At 45.4% G+C, this 22,321-nt stretch overlaps 1 protein-coding gene across 1 annotated transcript in view; it reads left to right on the top strand.

Moving 5' to 3' along the window:
• LIMK2 (LIM domain kinase 2) overlaps nucleotides 1-22,321 on the top strand; it is a 68,946-nt gene that overhangs the window by 9,013 nt on the left and 37,612 nt on the right. Inside the window, exon 2 of the mRNA XM_056116494.1 lies at nucleotides 11,744-11,843. Within this exon, the coding sequence (XP_055972469.1) occupies nucleotides 11,744-11,843 (100 nt within the window). The remainder of the gene's footprint in view (nucleotides 1-11,743; nucleotides 11,844-22,321) is intronic.

The following is a 22,321-nucleotide window of genomic DNA, read 5'->3' as shown; positions in this document are numbered from 1 at the left end:
AACCCAGATTGGTCATGTGCAAGGCAAACTCCCTATCTGTGATACTATTGCCCTGGCCCCTGGTTTTTGCTTTTGTTTTTGGACCACAAACAATTGTGTTCAGGGCTTACTCCTGGTTCTGTGCTCAGGGCTCATTCTTGTCGAGGCTCAGGGGACCATGTGAGGTGTCAGGGATTGAACCTGGGTTAGCTGCATGCAAGAAAAGTGCCCTGTCAGCTTTTTTCTAATGAGTTCCCATGTATCACCAGTATTTAACTTAAGGGAGAAAGCATATATGAACTGAATATATTTTATTTTATATTTAGAAAGGAAAATTACATCTAGGGACCTTAAAAATGAGGGTGACCCCAGTTGGATCCCTAGCATCACCCATACGGTCCTGTGAGCCCTGCTAGAAGTAATCCCTGAGCACAGAGCCAGGAGTAAACCCTATAAGAGCCCTGATAGAAGTGATCCCTGAGCACAGAGCCAGGAGTAAACCCTATAAGCGCTGTGGTCCAAACACCAACAAAATTTTTTTACATTCTATGTGGAGTTCATGCCAAATTCAGTCAGCTTAATCAATAGCTGAATAAATAGCAGTACTCCTACATAATAAAAATTAATTAAATTTTAAAAAAGTTTTACATTCTGAACCTTTTTAACTTAGATGTCAAACCCATCTATATAAATCAAGACAAAGTGAACCTTATAGTAATGAGAAGTATCTGTCCGTATAATTTATCACTGATTATATTATAGTTATGTTTACATGATTACATGTAAAAAAGAGCTTTCACAAAATCGGTTATCACATAAGATGCAAATTTAACAGTTTAGGAAGAACTAATCATCAGTCTGATTAAAAGCAACTAGGAAAAATCATCAGTTGTGTTCAGGGCTTACTCCTGGCTCTGTGCTCAGGGATCACTCCTGGCAGGGCTTAGGGGCCCATTTGAGGTGCAAGGGGTGGCCACATGCAGGTCAAATGCCTTACCTGTGTACTGTCTCTCTGGCCCCCACCATTTGTTTTTTTCTTTTCTAATGGGATTACTCTATTTTATAATTTTTATAAAACACCCTTTGGGTGAGCCTCATACAGGAATGAACATATTCCTGGACACATCATAAGATACTCCCTACCCATTTTCCATAATTACCACACCATATTTTACGGGGTTCAGACAAATCATAGAAGGATATATATATATATATATATATATATATATATATGTGTGTGTGTGTGTGTGTGTGTGTGTGTATACATACATATATATATTGCATCTCAGAGAGCCTGGCAAGCTAGCCATGGCATATTTGATATGCCAAAAACAGTAACAATAGGGGCTGGAGAGAGAGCACAGTGGGTAGGGCGTTTGCCTTGCACGCGGCCGACCTGGGTTCAATTCCCAGCACCCCATATGGTCCCCTGAGCACCGCCAGGAGTAACTCCTGAGTGCAGAGCTAGGAGTAACCCCTGTGCATTGCCAGGTGTGACCCAAAAAGAAAAAAAAAGTAACAATAATGGGTTTCCCTGACCCTGAAAGAGCCTCCAGTACTTCAGGAAAGATGAGTAAGGAGAGGCTGCTAAAATCTCAGGGCTGGGATTAATGGAGATGTTACTGGTGCCCGCTTGAATAAATCGATGAACAATGGGATGACAGTGATACAGTGATAATTTTTATACTTATTCTTTTTTTTTTTTTTTTTTTTTTGCTTTTTGGGTCACACCTGGCGATGCTCAGGGGTTACTCCTGGCTCATGCACTCAGGAATTGCTCCTGGCGGTGCTCGGGGGGACCATATGAGATGCTGGGAATCGAACCTGTGTTGGCCATGTTGGCTGCGTGCAAGGCAAATGCCCTACCTGCTGTGCTATCGCTCTAGCCCCTATACTTCATTTCATTTCATTTCATCATCCTGTTATTTGTCGATTGCCTCGAGCAGGCCCCAGTAACGTCTCTTTCATCCTAGCCCTGAGATTATATTCAAGGCTCTTTAGGAGAATGAGACCCATCATTGTTACTGGTATTTGGCATATTTGGTACACCACAGGGAGTTTGCCAGACTCTGCCCTGTGGGCAGGCTACATTTGATAGCCTGCAAGTTTGTCCAAAGTAGGAATGAGATAATAAGATGTCATAAAAAGATGTTCTGATAAGATGTCGCGCGGCCGCAATGTGGCCGCGCGGTTCCGGGAGCTGAATTTTATAGTCTCTGAGTCTTGGCTGTTGATGGGATTACACAGTGCCAGGGGGCAGGTGGTGGGTGTGACCCCCGCCTACTGGAATTTGGAGGATCTGGGTGGAGGATGCTCGACTCCAATCCCTATACTTATTCTTAATATATATTCTGATTTCATATTTTACAGTTTATATGCATGTATACACTCCTTTGCTATATTTATGCATATATACCTATTTGTATATATGGAAAATATTTCTTTTAGCCTGAGATAGAAATATTTGCTACAGAAGATTGATGATGTCATCCTAATAGTGAAATAGGTTTTGTCCACATTTAGTCTCAATCACCATATGAACAAATGACAGCCCTCATTTGAGAAACACTGCTTTTTTTTCTCATATTAAAATAACAGAGGTGAAAACTGAAGTGACCCTTGGAATGAGGACTTCTGGGAGGATAGCAATTTTTTTCATTTGTAATTTTATTTTAATTAAATTTAAAAAAATACTGATTGGGGGCTGGAGCGATAGCACAGCAGGTAAGGTGTTTGTCTTGCATGCAACAAACCCAGGTTCGATTCCCAGCATCCTATATGGTTCCCCGAGCACTGCCAGGAGTAATTCCTGAGTGCAGAGCCAGGAGTAACCCCTGAGCATCGCCGGGTGTGACCCAAAAAGAAAAAAAAACTGATTGAGGTTCTGTAACTTACAATACTGTTAATGATGGTTTACCATGCACATAATTCCAACATCATACCCACCACTTGTGTGTCCACCATCTTCCCCAAAGATCCCAACACCCCTCTTTTATATTCTGCCCACCTCTACCCCACACCCAACTTAATTACAGGGATCAGTTCTCCCATTGCGTTGTCTTTGGCCCTTTGTTTCTACCTTGTCGTGTATATTGAAGTCTCATGTATGAGAGATCATTTTGCTTCTAGGACAGCAATATTTTGCTGCTTTTTGGACCACTTCTGGTCGTCGTGCTCAGGAACTACTCTCAGTGGTGCTTGGAGGTCCATGCGGTACAGGAGATTGGATCCTAGCCTCATGCATCCAGACTTGTGCGTCAGTGCCATGCGCTGTCTGTGGAAGAGCAGCATTTCATAGGAGGCCATTCAAACAATATATTTTATACTAGGATTCAACAGATGGAACCATTTGTTGCAATTTTCACCTTGTTTACATTGCACATTTACCAGTTCTTAAAAGTAACAATTTCCAATGATAACTGTGAAGATACAGTTTTCTGATGATTAAACACTTAGTAAGGGCCTTGTTTAATTCTATTGGAAACGGCCCAATCAAGCACCCTTTCTGGACGGTGATAATCAGTATCCGCTGTTCGTAAGTCTACAGATAGGTGGTAAACACCATAGAGGGAGAGAATGGACAGCCTGGTACAATGAAGTATTTTACTAACTGAATAACATTCGAGGCACTCTGGACTCTGGATTGATCTTCCACTGGGCCTCATGGAGATCTCCACGATTCTTGTTTCTCACATTTCCTGGAGTAAATGTTGAAAGGCTCTTAGGAACATTAACTCTTAGGACTTTAAGGGGGCTAATGAGGCCAAGAGTATTCTTTTAAAAGGGAGTCTGAGTGTCAAACACCGATGACTGGGTAAATACCCTTGTTTAGGGCCAGAGCAGTAGTACAGTGGGCAGGCGCTTGCCTTGCACGCACCACCGTGGGTTTGCTCCTCAGCCTCCCATATGGTCCCCTGAGTACCACCAAGAGTAGTTTCAGAGTGCAGAGTCAGGAGTAACCCCTGAGCATCATGTGGCCCCCCAAACAAAAAAATTGTGGGCAGTGGGGGTGGGGGAATGTTGGGGCCATACCTGGCTTGGAATGTCAAGAATCAAACCCTGGTCAACATGTAAAAGGGAACCACCCTACCCCATGTTCTATTTCTCCAACCCCACAGAACAATTTTATTTTGGTTTTTTGGGTCACACCGGCGATGCTCGGGGGGATACTCCTGGCTCAGCACTCAGGAATTACTCCTGGCGGTGCTCAGGGGACCATATGGGATATCAGAAATTGAACCTGGGTCGACTGCATGTAAGACAAATGCCCTACCCACTGTACTGTCACTTTGTCTCCAAAAACAAAACTTAAATTCTTTTCTCTGTTGCAATGCCAGGGGCTTTGTGTATTTGGTTGTGGGGTTTGCCCTGCTTGTTTGGGCTCTTTGCACATGTACTTGTTAGAAGTTGTGCTCACATGCATTTGTGGAGGATCACACTCCTAGCCACAGTGCCCATATATTTTTGAGGTTGTCACCTGCTTTTGTTAAGATGTTCGTACTTACCTGATTGTTCCCTGGAGATTGAACACACTGTTTCAGTGCTGGTAGTTCTAGACCTCAGAGATGGAAGGACTTTATTCTGGGATATAGGCAACACCAGGGATTGAACTCATGACTTCATACTTGCAAGGCATGAGGCAACCCTGGGCTCCTCCAGCACTTTTTTTTTTATCTTTCTGGGCCACACCGGCAATGCACCGGGGTTACTCCTGGCTCTGCACTCAGGAATTACTCCTGGCGGTACTCAGGGGACCATATGGGATGCTGAGAATCGAACCCTGGTCAGCTGTGTGCAAGGCAAACGCCCTACCCGCTGTGCTATCACTCCAGCCCCTCCAGCACTTTCTAAAACAGAAAACTAATATGTATGCCCAGCAGAGATATGGACAAGCCAATGCTTCTGCATGTGACCTTACCTGTAGATGGCCTCCCTCAGAGCCAGAACACTTATAACAGTGGCATCATTACTGTTGACTGTTGTAAATTTTTTTTTCTTTTTGGGTCATACCCGGCAATGCTCAGGGGTTACTCCTGGCTCTACACTCAGGAATTACTCCTGGGGGTGCTCAGGGGACCATATGGGATGCTAGGAATCGAACCCGAGTTGGCCACATGCCAGGCAAATGCCCTACCCACTGTACTATCGCACCAGCCCCTATTGTAAATTATTTTATCTTTATACCTGACTGTTGGATCCTTCTGCTCAGTATTCACCACACAAAGAAGAATCACTTCTGCTTCAGGCTTTATGCAAGGTCCTAAAGATTTGAAGAGATAAAGATGTAATCTTTGCCCCTTAGAGCTGGTGGAGTGAGGGCTGTTGGGGTCACAGGAGGAGAAAGAAGTCAGAAACAGGATGAACTGTAATTAAAGAGAAAGTATAAAGACCGATATACACCAGACTGGAGATAACTCTCCCAATTATGACTGCTCTCAGAACTCTGAGAGTTCTGAGCACAGACTTTACCATGTTTGCTACCAAATCACTATCACTGGAAGTGGGTTCAGCACCCCTGAGCACCACTAAATAAGGCAGATAAAACAAAACAATAATGCAACTAGGCATATACACAGTGAAGCAAATACTTTCTGCTTTGGAAGACCATCAAGGAAGGATAGGACTTTGGGTGGGGACTGGGGCACATATTAGTTTTGGGGTCACACCTGGCAGTGCTTGGGGCTTGCTCCTAATTCTGTGCCTTGGGGGTCACTTTCTGCAATATCCAGGGGAGCGTGCAGTGCCAGGGATTGAATTTGGGCCTCCTACACACAGAGGCCTGTTGCTATCTCCAACCCAAGGAAGGAAAAAAAATTGGAGGAGAATAGTAGATGAAATATCCTAAAAACAGAATAACTTGAGGTATGAATATTCGGATGCAAGAAACATGATTATATGACAAGAATAAAAATACACATCATGATGTGACCGTGAAGGTATGACATGCAGTCAGGGCTCTTTGGGAGCCCCTTGTGGAAGGCCATTAGTTCCTTGGTTCTTCTAATCCTTTGGAGGTAACAGTAGCTAACTAATGTGAACTTTGGTTCCTGCCTAGGACCTTTGCATGCATCCTCCCTTCTCCGTCTTGCAGTCTTTTATGTTATTCGTTCCTAATTTTATCAGATCAATTTATATTCATCTTGTAGCATTCAGCTTGAAAGTTACTTCCTTAAGAAATAGTTATTTTGGGGGCTGGAGCAATAGCACAATGGGTAGGGCATTTGCCTTGCACGTGGCTGACTCGGGTTTGATTCCCAGCATCCAGTATGGTCCCCTGAGCACCACCAGGAGTAATTCTTGAATGCAGAGTCAGGAGTAGCCCCTATACATCACCGGGTGTGACCCAAAAAAGCAAAAAAAAAAAAAAAAAAAAAAAAGAAATAGTTTTTTCCCACACCACCTCATTGTCTTAGTTTGAACTTGATTATTTCCCTCAAACTCTTGCCCAATTATAATTAAAATAATTATGCCATTAATATTTTCCAATGTTTAGTCTTTGGTGTGCTGCTCTTTCCCTAATACAGTGTTAGGGCCAGATGATAGCTCAGCACTTAGGGTGCGTGTTACGCATGCACACAGTTGGTTTTGATCTCCAGCATCCCAGAGTCTCTCGCGCATCTCCGTTTGTAGCCCTGGAAGTCCCCAAGTACTACTGTCCTGAGCACCGCATGACTGGGCAGTAAAACATCCTTGGGCCATCTTTCAGGGCCAGTTCCCATTGGTCTCTTTGGCCAGGTATCTCCAGGAGTGGTCCCCTTGCCTACTGTTAGAGCACTACTTGAGAGCCCCCTTCCCCCCCCCAAAAAAAAAAAAGAAAAAGCAGTGAATGAAACATGTCCATTGAATTTAGCAGTATCTGTCCTTGTTGGCTCCGGTGAGCCAGTTTCAGGGAAATAGTGGTTGTGGAAATCACATTGCAGTAGATTATGCTGTAAATAGGAAGTGAGGAAATGAGGGCTGTCTGTCATCTCTAGACAACTTATAAATACATAGACACAAAGGTAGAAGCTATGGGAGAAAACAGTATCTGTATTGGGCTTCCTGCCCCTTCCCCAGTGGAAAAGACTTGAATTCATTTATTTCGGCATGGGGAGCACATGGCATGGTGGGCAGTGCTTGGGATGCTGCTCTGAGCAGTGCCAGTGATTGGAGCCACAGGGCTTCAGTCTGCAGAACTTGTGACACTCCAGCCCTTTGAGCGATCTCTTAATCTCTTATTTAGAGGCTAATTGGAAGGAGTCAGTGAAGAAGACATTGGTGATGGAGACACCTGAAAGTGCACAACTTCAGAAAAGTGGAAAGGATGGAATCAGAATAGGACTATGTAGTCTTTTTCTCTGTTTTGCCTTTTTTCGGTTTTTGTTATTTGGGCCATACCCAGCAGCGCTCAGAGCTTATTCCTGCCTCTTTACACTCAGGGATCACTTCAGGTGAGGTCCAGGGGACCACACAGGGTTCTGGGTATTGGCCCTGGGTCAGCTGGGTTCAAGGCAAGCACCCTACCTGCTGTACTCTCCTGCTGTACAAGTGTCTTTTTTTCTGCAGACAGTGAAGTAGTGAAGTGGGTCAGCCGTCTAAGACTGTGCAACTAAAGGGAGAAGTTAACAACCTAAACTAGAGCTGTAATGAAGGAGAGGGTAAAACTGGGATATATTTCGAAGTGAAACCAAGTAGATATGAGAGACTTGAAGTCGGGGTTTTGATTTTGTGCCTAACAGAGCAAACAGTAAGTTTGAGTTTCTCAAACTTTGAGTTTCTCAAAATGGGAAAAACTGAACAGACTCTGGAAGGTGTGGCAGTTAACAAGTTATGTCAAATATCTTGTAGTGGAAGGTCTTGATCCTTTCTGAATTTTGCAAAGTTAGAAGTCATGCAGAACCAAAGTGCTGAATTGTTGCGTGGGTGGTAAGGTTAGAGACTATTCCTTTTGGGTTAAAGAGTAAAAACAAGGGGCTGGAGTGATAATACAGCGGGTAGGGCATTTGCCTTGAATGTGGCTGCCTGGGTTTGATCCCTGGCAACTTTATATGGTCTCCTGAACCTGCCAGGAGTGAACCCTGAGCGCAGAGCGAGGAATAAGCCCTGAGCATCATTAGATGTGACCTTAAAAACAAAAGAAAGTTTAAAAAAAGTAAAAACAAGAAACAGCAAAGTCAAGCTTTCTGGGGATGGGCCACAGCAGTTCACAAACTGATTCTGAAAACCCTTCTAAAGAGTTCCAGAGGCTGGAGTGATAGCACAGCTGGTAGGGTGTTTGCCTTGCACATGGCCGACCCGGGTTCGATTCCCAGCATCCCTATGGTCCCCTGAGCACCGCCAGGAGTAATTCCTGAGTGCACGAGCCAGGAGTAACCCCTGTGCATCGCTGGGTGTGACCCAAAAAGAAAAAAAAAGAGTTCCAAATATGAGGGGCTAGAGCCTTAGTATAGCTGGTAGTGTGCTTGCTTTGCAAGCAGCCAATCCATGTTTAATCCCTGGTACTTCACAGGAGAGTGCCAGGTGTGATCCCTGAGAGCAGGGGGAAAAAAAAGTCAAATGTGTTTCAAACTTCTGTTTCTAGAATTTGGAACATTCACTTAGGTGCATGTGCTTATTAACCGTCTTTTCACTAATTCTGTTTCACTGTCACTGATCAGAACCATGTCCTACTTTGATTAAGTCTTTCTGACTTTCTGCTTTGAAATTTTGTGAGGGTAGTGGCATATTCTCTGACTACCACCCCCAAAACTAAAAGAGATCCCTCTTGAGTCTGAGGGGTTTAGGCCCAGGAGTAAATGGGTTTAGGTATTTATGATTTTTTGTTTGTTTGGTGTGTTATGTGGGAAAATTTGCCACATCTGGCAGCACTCAGGGCTGTTTTTGGTTCTGTGCTCAGGACGATATGCAGTGCCAGGGATTGAACCAGGGTCGACTATATGCAAGGCAGGCAACTTACTCTGTACTGTTTGGTCTCTGAGGGTTTTTTGTTTTTTTAAAGCCTTCTGTGATCTTATTTAACTCTCATCTGGGGTAATGCTGCTAAGTAGTTTTCACTCTTTTTGTTTTTTCCCCAATGTCATGGATCGAAGCTAGAGCTTCAGACATGCAAGGCAAATGCCCTATGGTTCAGCTATCCCCAGCCTCTGCTAAACAATCTTGAAGTGCCTAGAGCTGTTCATTGTCTATTCATGGTCCTGTGCCTGTGAAACTGGACTCAGTGACTGTCATTGTGCCTGTGGCAGTCTGGAGTTACCCAGAGAGAACAAAGCTGTATACATGGGATGCACAAGGGAGTCTTGTAACAACCTTCTCCTGCTTTTTAGAGCTGAGTCAGGTACCATAGTTTGATCTCCGCTGCCCTTTTCATTTAAAGAAGTTGGCATCTGAGCTATACCAGGAGTATTAAGTTTTGTTCTTTTTGGAGGGACACAGACCATCTCTGTGCAATTGTCCATGCTAATGCCTCAGGCACACAGCCCTTTCCTGTCCTTTCTCAGTATTTGGTAAATCTTCTCCATCTTTCAAGACTCAGTTCAAATGTCAGATTCCCCTTAGAAGATTTTCTTTTCTTCCCCCACAGTGGAATGAGCAGGGATTAATATAGGGGGTTGAAAGTGTCTCGGCTTTAGAATAAGCCAGGCCTGAGTTGAAATGCTAGATTTACAGCTTGGCCTGTCACCACTGCCCCAAGATTTCAGTATTCTCATTCATTAAATGAGTATAATGATACCTGTCTCAGCAGTGTTTGGTAAATGAAATGGTACTGGGTCTGTGAAAGCACAGTTCTTGGAATACAGGAGGATTTCATTAAATATTTGTTCTTGAGGCCTAAGGGCATGTGCAGAGTTGTGAATTCAGGCTTCCTGTCCTGTCACATGTGCTGACCACAGTCCTGGGAGCCGTTGTCTACAATCCTCAGTGTTTGTAGCCGTTTCTGGTACCACCACTAAAGCTCTATCACCCACAGTAAGCAACCGTAAAAGCCTTACTCCTCCCTACCCAGAAAGTGTGCCCCCAGCCAGCATCTGTGCAAGTGCCATAGTGACCTCTGGTGAGCACTACAACCAGAGTGCTCTAGAGCACGACAACTGGGAGTCTAACCTTGGCAAGCACTGCGACTGAAACCCCCTCCTGGTGCCCCAACTAAAATGGGCGGACTGCTCCACTTACAACTTCCAACTTTTTTCCTCAGAATTAAAATAGCATTTTACTAAAATAACATCTAAATGAAAAGTCACAAAATGGAAGTTTTCTTTCCCAGTGGATTTGTTTCTCTTTGTTTTTGTTTTTTATTTTGGGGCCACACCCAGCAGTGCACAGCAGTGCTCTTTGCTTAGGGCTCACTCCTGGCGGGGCTTAGGGGACCATATGAGGTTCTAGGGATGGAGCACAGGTCAGGCTTGTGGAAGGTAATACTGCTACACTGTCTCTGGCTTCTGGATTTGCTCATTAAGGAGAGTGGGATTGGGGATGATGTTGTTTTACAATCTCCAGCACAGCTTTCTGTTGAGAGGACCCGTGATGTTCGTTGACTGAATGAGTTCCTGGACTAAGTGATGGAATATTTGCTCAACCAAAACCTTTAAGGAATAGGAAAAGACAATAGATAAATTTCTAGGTGCTGCCTTGCAAAAGTCACAGGAAAAACTGACCTCAGAAGGAGAGAAATTGGGGCTGGAGTGGTAGTAAAGTAGATAGGGTGTTTGCCTTGCACGGTGGCTGACCCGGGTTCAATTCCCAGAATCCCATATGGTTTCCCAAGCACTGCTAGGAGTAATTCCTGAGTGTAAAGCCAGGAGTAACCCCTGTGCATTGCTGATGTGACCCAAAAAGCAAAAAAAAAAAAAAGAAAAAAGAAAAAAGAAAAGGAGAGAAATCTTGTTCATTTCTTAGAGCTATTAGCAGAGGTTGGGCTGGAGTGATAGCATAGTGGGTAGAGCGTTTGCCTTGCACCCAGCCAACATGGCCGACCCGAGTTCAATTCCTCCGCCCCTTTTGGAGAGCCTGGCAAGCTACCGAGAGTATCTCGCCTGCAGGGCAAAGCCTGGCAAGCTACCCCTGATGTATCCGATATGCCAAACACAGTAACAAGTCTCACAATGTTACTTGGGCCCGCTGGAGCAAATCGATGAACAATGGGAGGACCCTGAAGGTGATTAGCAGAGGTTGCAAGTTTTAGTAAAACAGGTTTTGTTACAATAGAAAAGGAAACTGAGTCATTTTTAGGGCTGGAGCTATAGTAGGTGCTTACCTAGTGTGTGGCCAACCTGGGTTCGATCCCTGACACCACGTATGATTCCCCCAAGCTCCATCATGAGCATAGAATCAGGAGAAAGCTCTGAGCACCCCTGGGTGTAAACACCCCCCCCCCCAAATCAACCATTTTTAGAAAATGGGCCCTTTTTGAGACTGTGAATTCTCTGTCCTTGGGGAGATGAGCAGAGACTGGGTAAGTATGTACCTGAGATCTTGTGCATCTAACAAAGCACCAATGCAACTATTTCATATGGTAACCTCTTGAGTCTCACTGTTTGTAATCCATAATCTTGTCTCTTTGCCTCCTTCTGCTATCGGTCTCTGGGGCGGGAAAAAAACCTATTTATTTATTGTTTTTTTGGCCACCCCTGGCAGTGCTCAGGGCTTAACTCCTAACTCTGCACTCAGGAATCACTCTTGCTAACACTCAGGAAACCATGGGATCAAACCCATGACAACTCCATGCAAAGCAGCAGAGTACTGCTTGTACTATCTCACTGCCCGCTGACGTAATTGGTCTTGTGTGCAGGTGAAGATGCCTGGAGGTGTCAGGGCTGTGGGGATCACGTCACTCCAAGCCAGAGGTTGTACAGGACCGTCAATGAAGCCTGGCACAGGTCTTGCTTCCGGTAAGTGGATGTTTCCTCTTTCTTTGCTAGGGCACACAACAGGTACTATTTAATGTTCTGAAAAATACAGACACAAACTTCTGACTTACGAGCTTCAATTTCTGTTGGTGATATGGGGAAGGAAGGGATGTGCTAACGAAAAACACTTGAGCAAATATCACTTGTGGCTCCCTCCAGTGCTCAGTGAAAGTGGAAGAGACACAGATGGACTTATTGCAGTTATAGGGGTGTGTATGGGGGGTGGGGAGAGTGGTTTCTAGTCACCCTCATTTTATGGATAAAGAAAAAAGTCATTCTCAGGAAGAATGACATTTCCTACAACTGCATTATTGATTATCTAGGTGCCTCAAGGGTTGTGGGGTTTGTGTGTGTGTGTGTGTGTGTGTGTGTGTGTGTGTGTGTGTTGTTTTGTTGGGTTATACTCTGGCGTTCCTCAGGCTATTCCTGGATCTGTGCTCAGGAGTGACACAGGTGTTGCTCAGGGGAACCTCCATGGTGCCAAGGATCAAACCAGGGTTGGCTGCATTGCATGGGAAGCACCTAAACCCCTGTACTATCTCTTTGGCTATTCCAGGGTGCTTTTTATTGCAGTTGGCAAAGCCAACTCTTCTCCGCAGGATGTATCTTATCTGCTTTTTATCATTAACTTTTATTACAAGTTATAGATTATTATTTTGAGACTGTTTAATTTCCTGAAAATGACACGGACTTTAGTTTTTTTCGTGCTGTCTCAGACTGTTTCTTCATCAGAAAAATAAGGACATACGGCTGGAGCAATAGTACAGAGGACAGGACACTTGCCTTGTACATGGCTGGCCCTTCTTTGATCCTTGGTACCCCATGTAAACCTCCAAGCACAGCCAGGAATGCACTCTGAGCAGAGCCAAGTATATCACACCTGCTGCACCCCTACCCCCCAAAAAAGAAAAATATGGACATTAAAGAGTGAGTTTGGCTTGCTCTTCAAGCCTGTGTCCTCCCTTGGACACGAATTTTGCTTACTTGTCTCTATGTTTCTTTGCTGCCTGTATTCTCCTGAGAACACATTTCTCCTCTTCCTCTCTTATCTTTCTTTCTCACACATACATCTTTCTAAATGAATTTCAATAAAAACTATCTTACTTCAGAAAAACAACAACAACAACAAAGGATGGGGTTTGTTTTGTATTGTATCCATAGCCCACGGTCATTCCTCATCAGAGGTTGGGTGGGCATATATGGCCCCCATGGTCTGAAGTGGTGGGTTGTGTTCCCATCCTGAGACTGACACAGACTGCAGATGGACACTGTGTGTGGATTCGAGCTCCTACACAGTTTGCAGATCATTCTCAGTGCTGATAGCAAGTGATTTAATTGACCTTTAAGCACTTGCCTCCTCAAGGGAACTGTGTGAGGGGTTGTTCTGGAGAACTCGGACCTTGGAAAAAGTTGGAGAGGAACCAGCATTTATCTGAATCAGCTCTAACTCTTACTTTTGCAGTCTTCTGTGTGGATCTGATGGTCTTGGTTCCTCCTCCTTTGCTACAGGGAAGTTGATTTTCACTGCCTTTAGTAAAATAGCAGAATGTAATTAGAAGAAAGGCACCTTCAAATTGAAGCCTTGGGAATGTAGGATTACACAGAAAAGGACAACTGACATTTAAATTTTATAGTTGAAGCTACCAAGTGGGATCAGCAGATAATGATTTACATAGATTCAGGCTTACCTTGGTGTCTAACCAATATGGTTATATTTATTCCTATATTCCTACTGTTTCTCTCTCTCTCTCTCTCTCTCTCTCTCCCCCTCTCTCCCTCTCTCCCTCTCTCCCTTTCTTTTTTCAGCTTTTTGGGTCACACCCAGCGATGCTCAAAGGTTACTCCTGGCTCTGCACTCAGGAACTACTCCTGGCGAGGCTCGGGGAACCATATGGGATGTTGGTGATCAAACCCGGGTCGACTGTGTGCAAGGCAAACACCCTACCCATTGTACTATCACTCCAGCCCATTTTTCTTTTTTGTATGATTATTTTTTACCCAAAATAAACTGGGCAGGGATAATTATCTTTGTAATTCCTAGATTCTCTGAGAATGAAAGAACTTCAGAACTGCACGGGTCTGCCTACTATAAGATTTAACCCCTTCCTAACACAGAGGCTTGAAATCAAAAGCATGAAGAGCTGGCACATATAGGTCATGGATGACGAAACCTGGCCTTAGATCTGAGCCTTAGATCATTTGTAAATCTGGTTAGATGCTATCTTGTTAGAGAAAACTGTGTGTGTTTGGCAGGGGGCAGATACGTATTTGTAGGCTTTGCGGTTTATTAACTGGCCGTGGCTACCTTTCTGCAATGTTGGTGGGAAAGATTAAATGTAGAAAACTACAATAAAATACATCCTACAGCACCTGACCAGAGACAATCCTTAAATAACAATTAGTAGCTATCACTTTGTATACACCTACACACATATATTGTTTCTCTTGTTATATACTTCTGATATACTTTCTCTTGTTATATACTTTCTCTTTTTATATACTTCTGATACTTAGGATGAGCAGACGCCATTGGGCTACACTAGCAAGCGACAGGGACAAATGGAGACATTACTGGTGCCGGCTCAAGCAAATCGATGATTAATGGGAAGTCATGTGATCAAGTGTTATATACTTATTGGTCATCTGAGAAGCTAGAGCTGAGGTTAACTTGAATCTAGACTGTACTGGCACAGTTAAAGATCAAGCCTGGGGTCAAGTAGAGCGTTTAGGTTTGGTCTCTTACTTGCAGCTTTACTTTGAGGATGGAGTTTTCCTAATCACACTCTGTTGAAGGAGTGCATCTGATTCTTGAGCCTCCTGTGAAAACTGCATCATGGAGTTTTCAGATGGAGCCTTATGATTTTCCCTGGGGAGACTGACTGCTTTGGAGCCAATTTGATTGTCTCCAAATTGGAGGAAAGTCAGTAGCCCTGGCAAGGTCTGTATTTTTGTCGGATGCCCAGTGGTAATGTTGGTTATGAGGAACATGAGGCAGCAGCCTGAATGGTCTTGTTTTGCTGCTTTGTCGTCGTTGTTTTTTAGGCCACGCCCCATGTAGTCACTACACTGGGATCACTTCAGGAAGGTTTGGAGACTGTATGTGGTGCTGTGGATTGAAGCCAGTTCCGCTGGATGCCAGGCAAACACCCTGCCTGCTGCACTGTATTTCTTGCCCTCTGAATTTCTCTTCCACTTGTGCTCATCTGTGATTCTCTGATGGATTCTGTCTGGACACAGGCCTGTTGGAAGTGGAACCCTTATTCCATGCTCCCCAAAGTAATGCATTCTTCCTGGCTCCTTTCCAGCCTTGCTCTTACACAGTTGGTCTGCAGCTGCATTAAAGGAAATGACTTTTCTTCTCCCTTCCCCCTACCTTTGTTTTCCTAGTCACTGGGTGAGGCTGGATATTGAATGAGAAACTGTTGGGGTTGGCCCAAACTCCTCCCTTCACCTTCTTAATACTACCTTATCTGCCCACTTCTGCAGCAGTATCCATAAACTTGCTTCAAATAGCGTTGCAGCAGATTCTCAGGTACCCAGGACAACTGAGAGTCACTTAAGGTTGGAACTGGGTACTATATAGTGGTGTTCAGCTGATAGACCTCCTAGAGATAGCCTAGTCTGAATTGTGCACACTTTTTTTCTTCTTTTTCGGCTTCTTTTTGGGTCACACCTGGCGCTACACACGGGTTACTCCTGGCTCTGCACTCAGGAATCACTCCTGGTGGTGCTCAGGGGACCATAAGAGATGCCGAGGATCGAACCTGGGTCAGCCGCATGCAAGGCAAACACCCTCCCCGCTGTCCTATCGCTCCAGCCCCCTGAATTGTACACAGTTAAAGGATCAGGAGCCCAGGATCTATAGGCAGTTGACTGGCTAGCTCTTACTCTCTTTTCTCAATCTTAGCACTGTGGGTGCTAGAGAGATAGTACAGTGGATAAGATGCTTGCCCTGCATATAGCCGTCCTGGGTTTGATCCCTAGCACTACATAGAGACTCCTAAGTATCTTCAGAAGTGATCCCTTGGTGTAATAAATTCTAAGCACAGTTGGGTGTGCTCCCTCCCCCCAAAACAAAACAAACAAACTCAGCAATAGACCTGATAGGACTCTTGAGTACCTTTAGCTTTCCCTTGCCTTGAGATGGGTCTTTGGTTATAGAACTGGAATCCTCTCTGAATCTCTCAGAAACAGCCTCCAGTCAGGAAAACATCCAGAGTGCACTTATACATATAAAACATGTAGTATAGGTTAAAATATGAAGCTATGGCCTCTTGGCATGTTGACAAATATAAGAAGTTAGACAGACTGTTAATTTGTATGTCCCCCACCCCCACCCCCAACTTGGGACACTCTTGCAGGTCCTGGTTCCTAACAACTTTATAATGAGAGAAAAATCTCGTCATCCTTTTTTTGTATTTTTTTGTTGTTGTTGCTTTGTGGGTCACACATGGCAGTGTCAGGGGTTACTCCTGGTTCTGCATTCAGGAACTACTCCTGGTGGTGCTCAGGGACCATATGGGATGCTGGGGATCAAACCTGGGTCAGCCACATGCAAGGCAAATGCCCTCCCCGCTGTACCATCACTCTGGCTCCAAAGTCCCACCATTTTAAAACCTCTGGGAACTATTAGGTGCTCCTGGCTTGGGATCATAAACACAGAGTACAAGAGTTTCCTCTCAACAATCGATTTCTAATGTCTCTGCTCTGGGAAAGAGGTGCTGTAGATTGAAAGCTATTGTCACGTCATCTGGCAACAAACTATTTCCTCTAAATTGTGACTTTAGAGGAAAGACCGGTGAAGAAATGCCAGCCATAGTGACCAGAGATTATGGTGTAATAGGCTGTCAGACAACAGTATTTTTTGTGATGATAAAGCTATGCCCAGTTGTCTTTCTAACCCTCCATTATTTTTCATTTTTTTCTAACCCTCCATTTAAACAAGTATGGTAAACTCATAATTATAGAAATAAATACCATTTATTGAATGCTTACTTTGAAGACGTTGTCTTAAGCATTTCTCATGCATTATCTTACTTACTCTTTAAAACAACCCAATAAATGTACTGTTTATTTTACAGACGGGGAACGGAATAGCTCAGGGTCACAGAGTTAGCAGCATAGTTAGGATTTGGACCCAAGCATTATGATTCTTTGCTTACAGGACTCTGCTAGTGTTCTTAAAATAGACATGTCATTTAGCCTCTCTGAGAATTAGTTTCCTCTTCTGCTTAGACCTGGGGCATGGCTTAAAGGACTGGACCTCCTGCGTGGCATATGAATGCCTCAGGTTCAACCCCCAACACCACATACTTCTCCCCCATACCCTGCACTGTCACCACTAGGAGTGACTCCCAAGAACCCTGCTCTGGTTGTAGCCACTCTCTAGGTATGGCCTAAAAACAAACAACAAACACACCCTGCCTGCCTCACAACTGGAAGTGTCAAGTAGCATTGAAGAGTATTGCTTCAGAGGCTTTATGAACCCTCCAGTGTCAGGAAAAGTACCATTACAGGACCGGGGAAGTAGCTTAGTGGGTAGAGTACTTGTCATGCACGCATGAGGCCCTAGATTTGATCCCCAGCATTATTTTTAAAAAAAAAAACCACTTAACTTTCTTCTTCATGAAAATCAATGGCACTATCCTGCCATCTGCTGTTGTCATGTTGATGTTGCTGCTGCATTTATTGACCCAAGACCTTGATTCTATTTTGCCTGTTTATCTAGTTTATTTATTTACTTCCGGTTTGGGAGCCACGCCCAGCGATGCTCAGGGATTACTCCTGGCTCTGTGTCCAGGAATTATTCTTGGTGGACTTGTGGGACCATATGGGATGCCAGGGATTGGTCGTGTGCAAAGCAAGTGCTGTACATGCTGGACTTTTGCTCTGGCCCCTATTTTATTTATTTATCTTGGTTTGGGGGCGACACCTGGAGATCCTCAGGACTTACTCTTGATTCTGCACTCATGGATCAGTCCCAGAAGGGTATTGGGGACCACATGCGGTGTCAGGAATGGAACCCAGGTCAGCTTCATGAAAGGAAGTGCCATACTTGCTATACTATCACTCAGCCCCTATGTCTAGTTTATTTATATGGGAACAGTCAGTGAGCAGGTATGGCTGGACTCTTGGACCTGACGGGGAAGGGGAGGACAGACACCTGTCACACAGTTGGACCTTCCTGTACCTTAACAAAGGTGTCCTGTATGTAGCAGCTGTATTTGAGCTTAATTTATCTTATCTTGTTCTTTGATGTACTTCATTGAAGTCCCATAGCTCAAGGTAGTCTCAAGGAAACAGTGCTTCCACCTCTCCGCTTGACACACTCAGCCCCTGGGAAGTGCCTGGCATGGAGTAAGATTGGTTTGCTACAAGCACCTCTGCAGCATGGATGCTTGCAGTGCACCAGCCCCATGAGACAGCTGTCTAGTTGTCCCTGAAGTGCTCTTGTTCTGCATGGCACAGAAATACCACTGGAGTTCCTGGAGTGCTGTAGTCTCAGGCTGGAGTGAGGAACTGTTCTTTGCAAGACAAAGGAAAGTGCTCTAACTGGGCACATGGGCATTCCAGGAATATCCCCTTTGCTCACAGCAAAGACTTTTAGGGGGAGATCAAATAGTGAAGTAAAATAGCTTGATTTAAAGATCCTCACTTAGACCTTGTTCTTCACCATATCCCTGGAGCATGTATCTCGCGTAATACACACTTTTTCCCTCATGTATTTTGTTGTTGTTGTTGTTGTTGTTGTTGGTTCACACCCGCTAGTGCTCAGGGATTACTCCTGACTCTGCACTCAGGAATCACTCCTGGCAGTGCTTGGGAGGCCATGTGGGATCCCGGGGATCAAACCCGGATTGACTGTGAGCAAGGCAAACGTCCTGCCTGCTGTACTCTCTGACGCCTCCCCTTACATCTTTCAAAATAAATTTCAATAAAAACGATCTTGCTTCACAAAAAAAAAAAAAAATAGGAAGAAATTCACTTAGAGAAACGTGAAGGGAGAGAGAGAGAGAGACAGACATGTGCAGGAGTGAACTCCGACTTCTCCACAGGGGAAATGCAGACGTGGCTTTTAGAAGGTTTTGTACAATTTCTCCAAATGCCATATTGTCTTGGCCTGGTTATATATAACATATGAAAGTTAATCTGGATGTTGTCACAGAGGAAAAACCTTGGATTCTTGATGGTCGTTTCATTTTTGGGGGCGGTGGGGGAGGTGGATAGGAGGACCATATAGACCTGTGGTGCTCAGGACTAACTCCGGGCTCTGTGCTGAGGGCTCACTCCTGGGGTTGGGAGGGTCTAGGGACCATATGGGATGCTGGGGATTGAGCCTGCATAGGCCAGGTGCTGTTGCTTAATCTTAGCCCTTTCATATTCTTAGCATCACTTTGGATGCTTCTGTAATTTCTCCTTTTTTGAGGAGGCCACCTTCTCTAGGTATTGCCTCAGTTTATGGATCTAGATGGAAATAGCTTAGTATTTGCATCTCAAAGGGAGGTGATCCTCCTGCCTTTGGGCTGCTTCAGAGCTGGGCAATTTCCTCTTGCTTTTATTATTTCCTGAGAAACTCATTGCAGGGCCTCCCTGCCTGCCTGCCTGCCTGCCTGCAACAAATGGAATGATCATGATGGAACCATAAAGAGTGTCTGTACCTCTCTGAGTTCTCTGAAGTCCTGTTTCTGAACCTAAAAGGTCAACAAAAAGACCTGGACCAGGGACACTCACCAAAGTGATGCCAGCCTTCTGGAGCCAATTTTGCAGCCAACTCTTGTTTCATTTCAGCCCTTTCCTCAATGTCTCACTTTTCCCTTCAGCATTAAACCATGGGTGTGGAATTCTTTTTTTTTTTTTGCTTTCCGGTGGGGGTGGGGCAACGGGTGGTGTTCAGCTGCTGTTTCCGGTTCAGGGGTTGCTATCTGCAGTACTTGAGGGACCCATGTGATGCCTGTGATGGAACCCAGTTTCCCCACATGCAGTGCATATGCTCAGCCTGTTGAGCTGTCTCTCCAGCCCTAGTGCAGGATTCTTTGCTTATCTTTGCTCATCTAACGCCTTTCTCTCTCTTTTTTTGGGGGGGAGGGCAAGGGGGGTCACACCTAGTTACTGCACAGTAGTTACTCCTGGCTCTTTAACTCAAGCATTACTCCTGGCGGTGCCCGGGGGACCATATGGGGTGCTGGGAATCGAACCCAGGTGAGCTGCGTGCAAGGCAAGTGCCCTACCCACTATACTATCACTCCAGCCCCTAACTCCTTTCTTTTACAGAGAAAGAAATTAAAGTTCAGGTAGTTGTTTAATGGCTAGCTTCTGATCACACAGTAGTTTTGTTGTTAGCCAGGTTAAGACTTCAGATCTTCTTGGGCTGGAGTGATAGCACAGCAGGTAGGGTGTTTGCCTCGCACACCGCTCACCCAAGTTCAATTCCTAGCATCCCATGTGGTCCCCCGAGCACCGCCAGGAGTAATTCCTGAATGCATGAGCCAGGAGTAACCCCTCTGATTGCCGAGTGTGACCCAAAAAGCAAACAGAAAAAGACTTAAGATCTTCTCTACCACATCAGGGAAGGTATCCAAACTTTGCCATTGTCTGGATATTTGTTCAGGTGTACAAAAATCTTGTTTGTTTCCAAAACCTTTGCCAGGGATGTGCAGGGCTAGTCATGCTCTACTATTGGTCTACGTTTCTGAACCAGGAGCTGCTTTTGCAGTTGTTTCTTGTCAGCCCTGCTGCTTCCCGGGTAGAGCCCTGTGAGGGCAGATTGTCCCTGTGAACACATCATTTGGCACTGAATGTTGACCAGTTTTCTACTACTAGTATCACATAGGAGCAGTGTCTGGCAAACTGGAGGAGTTGGAAAGATAATCCAGTGGGTAGGGTGCTTGCTTTGCATGTGCCTGACCCAGGTTCAATCCCCAGCGTCCCATACGGTTCTCTGAGCATCACCAGGAGTAATTCCTGAGCACAGAACCAGGAGTAAGCCTTGAACACCACTAGTGTATCCTGTTCCCCTCCCCCCTAAAGAAAAAGTACTATGGAGACTTGGAGTATAAATGCCCATTCAGGGAGAAAAATTGACAACTAAAGGATTTTTTTAAATTTCAGGCTTCATTTTATATTTATTGGGAACTTTGCTTTAATTATCTCTCTTAGTTCTTTACTGCCTTTGGGTGGCAAATTTTTTACGTAGCAGAAATGGCCCTTGGTATGTGTGGCCCTCTTCCACTCCCTTCCATCAATCCTCATACATATCCCACGTTGCAACTTTATATCATCCTCTGTCATGCCTTGTATTTGCACATATTCCTTCAAGGTTGGAATACCTCTTGTCTGCTTGGCAATCAACCAAGCAGATTTATCCATTGAGAGATCTTGTCCTCTACAGAGGAGCCTTCCCAAATCCATCTTATTTCAGTGTACCTATCATTTCATTTTCATTTCATCATCCTGTTAATCGTCGATTGCCTCGAGCAGGCCCCAGTAACGTCTCTTTCATCCTAGCCCTGAGATTATATTCACGGCTCTTTAGGAGAATGAGACCCATCATTGTTACTGGTATTTGGCATATTTGGTAGGCCACGGGGAGTTTGCCAGACTCTGCCCTGTGGGCAGGCTACCTTCGATAGCCTACAAGTTTGTCCAAAGTAGGAATGAGGTAATAAGATGTCTTCGGGTGCCGGAGCCCCGGTCGGGGCGGGGAGGAAAGCTCGACCTGCTCCCCTCCGAGGGGTCCCGGCGAGGGACACCCAGGCGCGGGGGCAAAAGACTGCACTGTTCTCGTCCGGGATCTGGATTTTATAGTCTCTGAGTCTTGGCCGCTGATGGGATTACACGGCGCCAGGGGGCCAGGTGGTGGGTGTGACCCCCGCCTACTGGAATTTGGAGGATCTGGGTGGAAGATGCTCGACTCCAATTCGAGTAGGCTTGGAGGTCTCGGCCCCGGAACCCGCGTGGCTTTGTCCCTCTGCCAGTACCTTCATGTGTGCGGAGAGTGGTCTCAGCATGGTGGTGGCTGGTCCTGGAGGTCTTCGGCTGCCAGAGCCCCTGTCGGGGCGGGGAGGAAAGCTCGACCCGCTCCCCTCCAAGGGGTCCCGGCGAGGGACACCCAGGCGCGGGGGCAAAAGACTGCACTGTTCTCGTCCGGGATCTGGATTTTATAGTCTCTGAGTCTTGGCCGCTGATGGGATTACACGGCGCCAGGGGGCCAGGTGGTGGGTGTGACCCCCGCCTACTGGAATTTGGAGGATCTGGGTGGAAGATGCTCGACTCCAAATCGAGTAGGCTTGGAGGTCTCGGCCCCGGAACCCGCGTGGCTTTGTCCCTCTGCCAGTACCTTCATGTGTGCGGAGAGTGGTCTCAGCATGGTGGTGGCTGGTCCTGGAGGTCTTCGGCTGCCGGAGCCCCGGTCGGGGCGGGGAGGAAAGCTCGACCTGCTCCCCTCCAAGGGGTCCCGGCGA

Source organism: Sorex fumeus, unplaced genomic scaffold, assembly GCF_029834395.1.
Source record: "Sorex fumeus unplaced genomic scaffold, SorFum_2.1 ptg000032l, whole genome shotgun sequence".
NCBI lineage: Eukaryota > Metazoa > Chordata > Mammalia > Eulipotyphla > Soricidae > Sorex > Sorex fumeus.
This window is presented reverse-complemented; position numbering and strand designations above follow the sequence as displayed.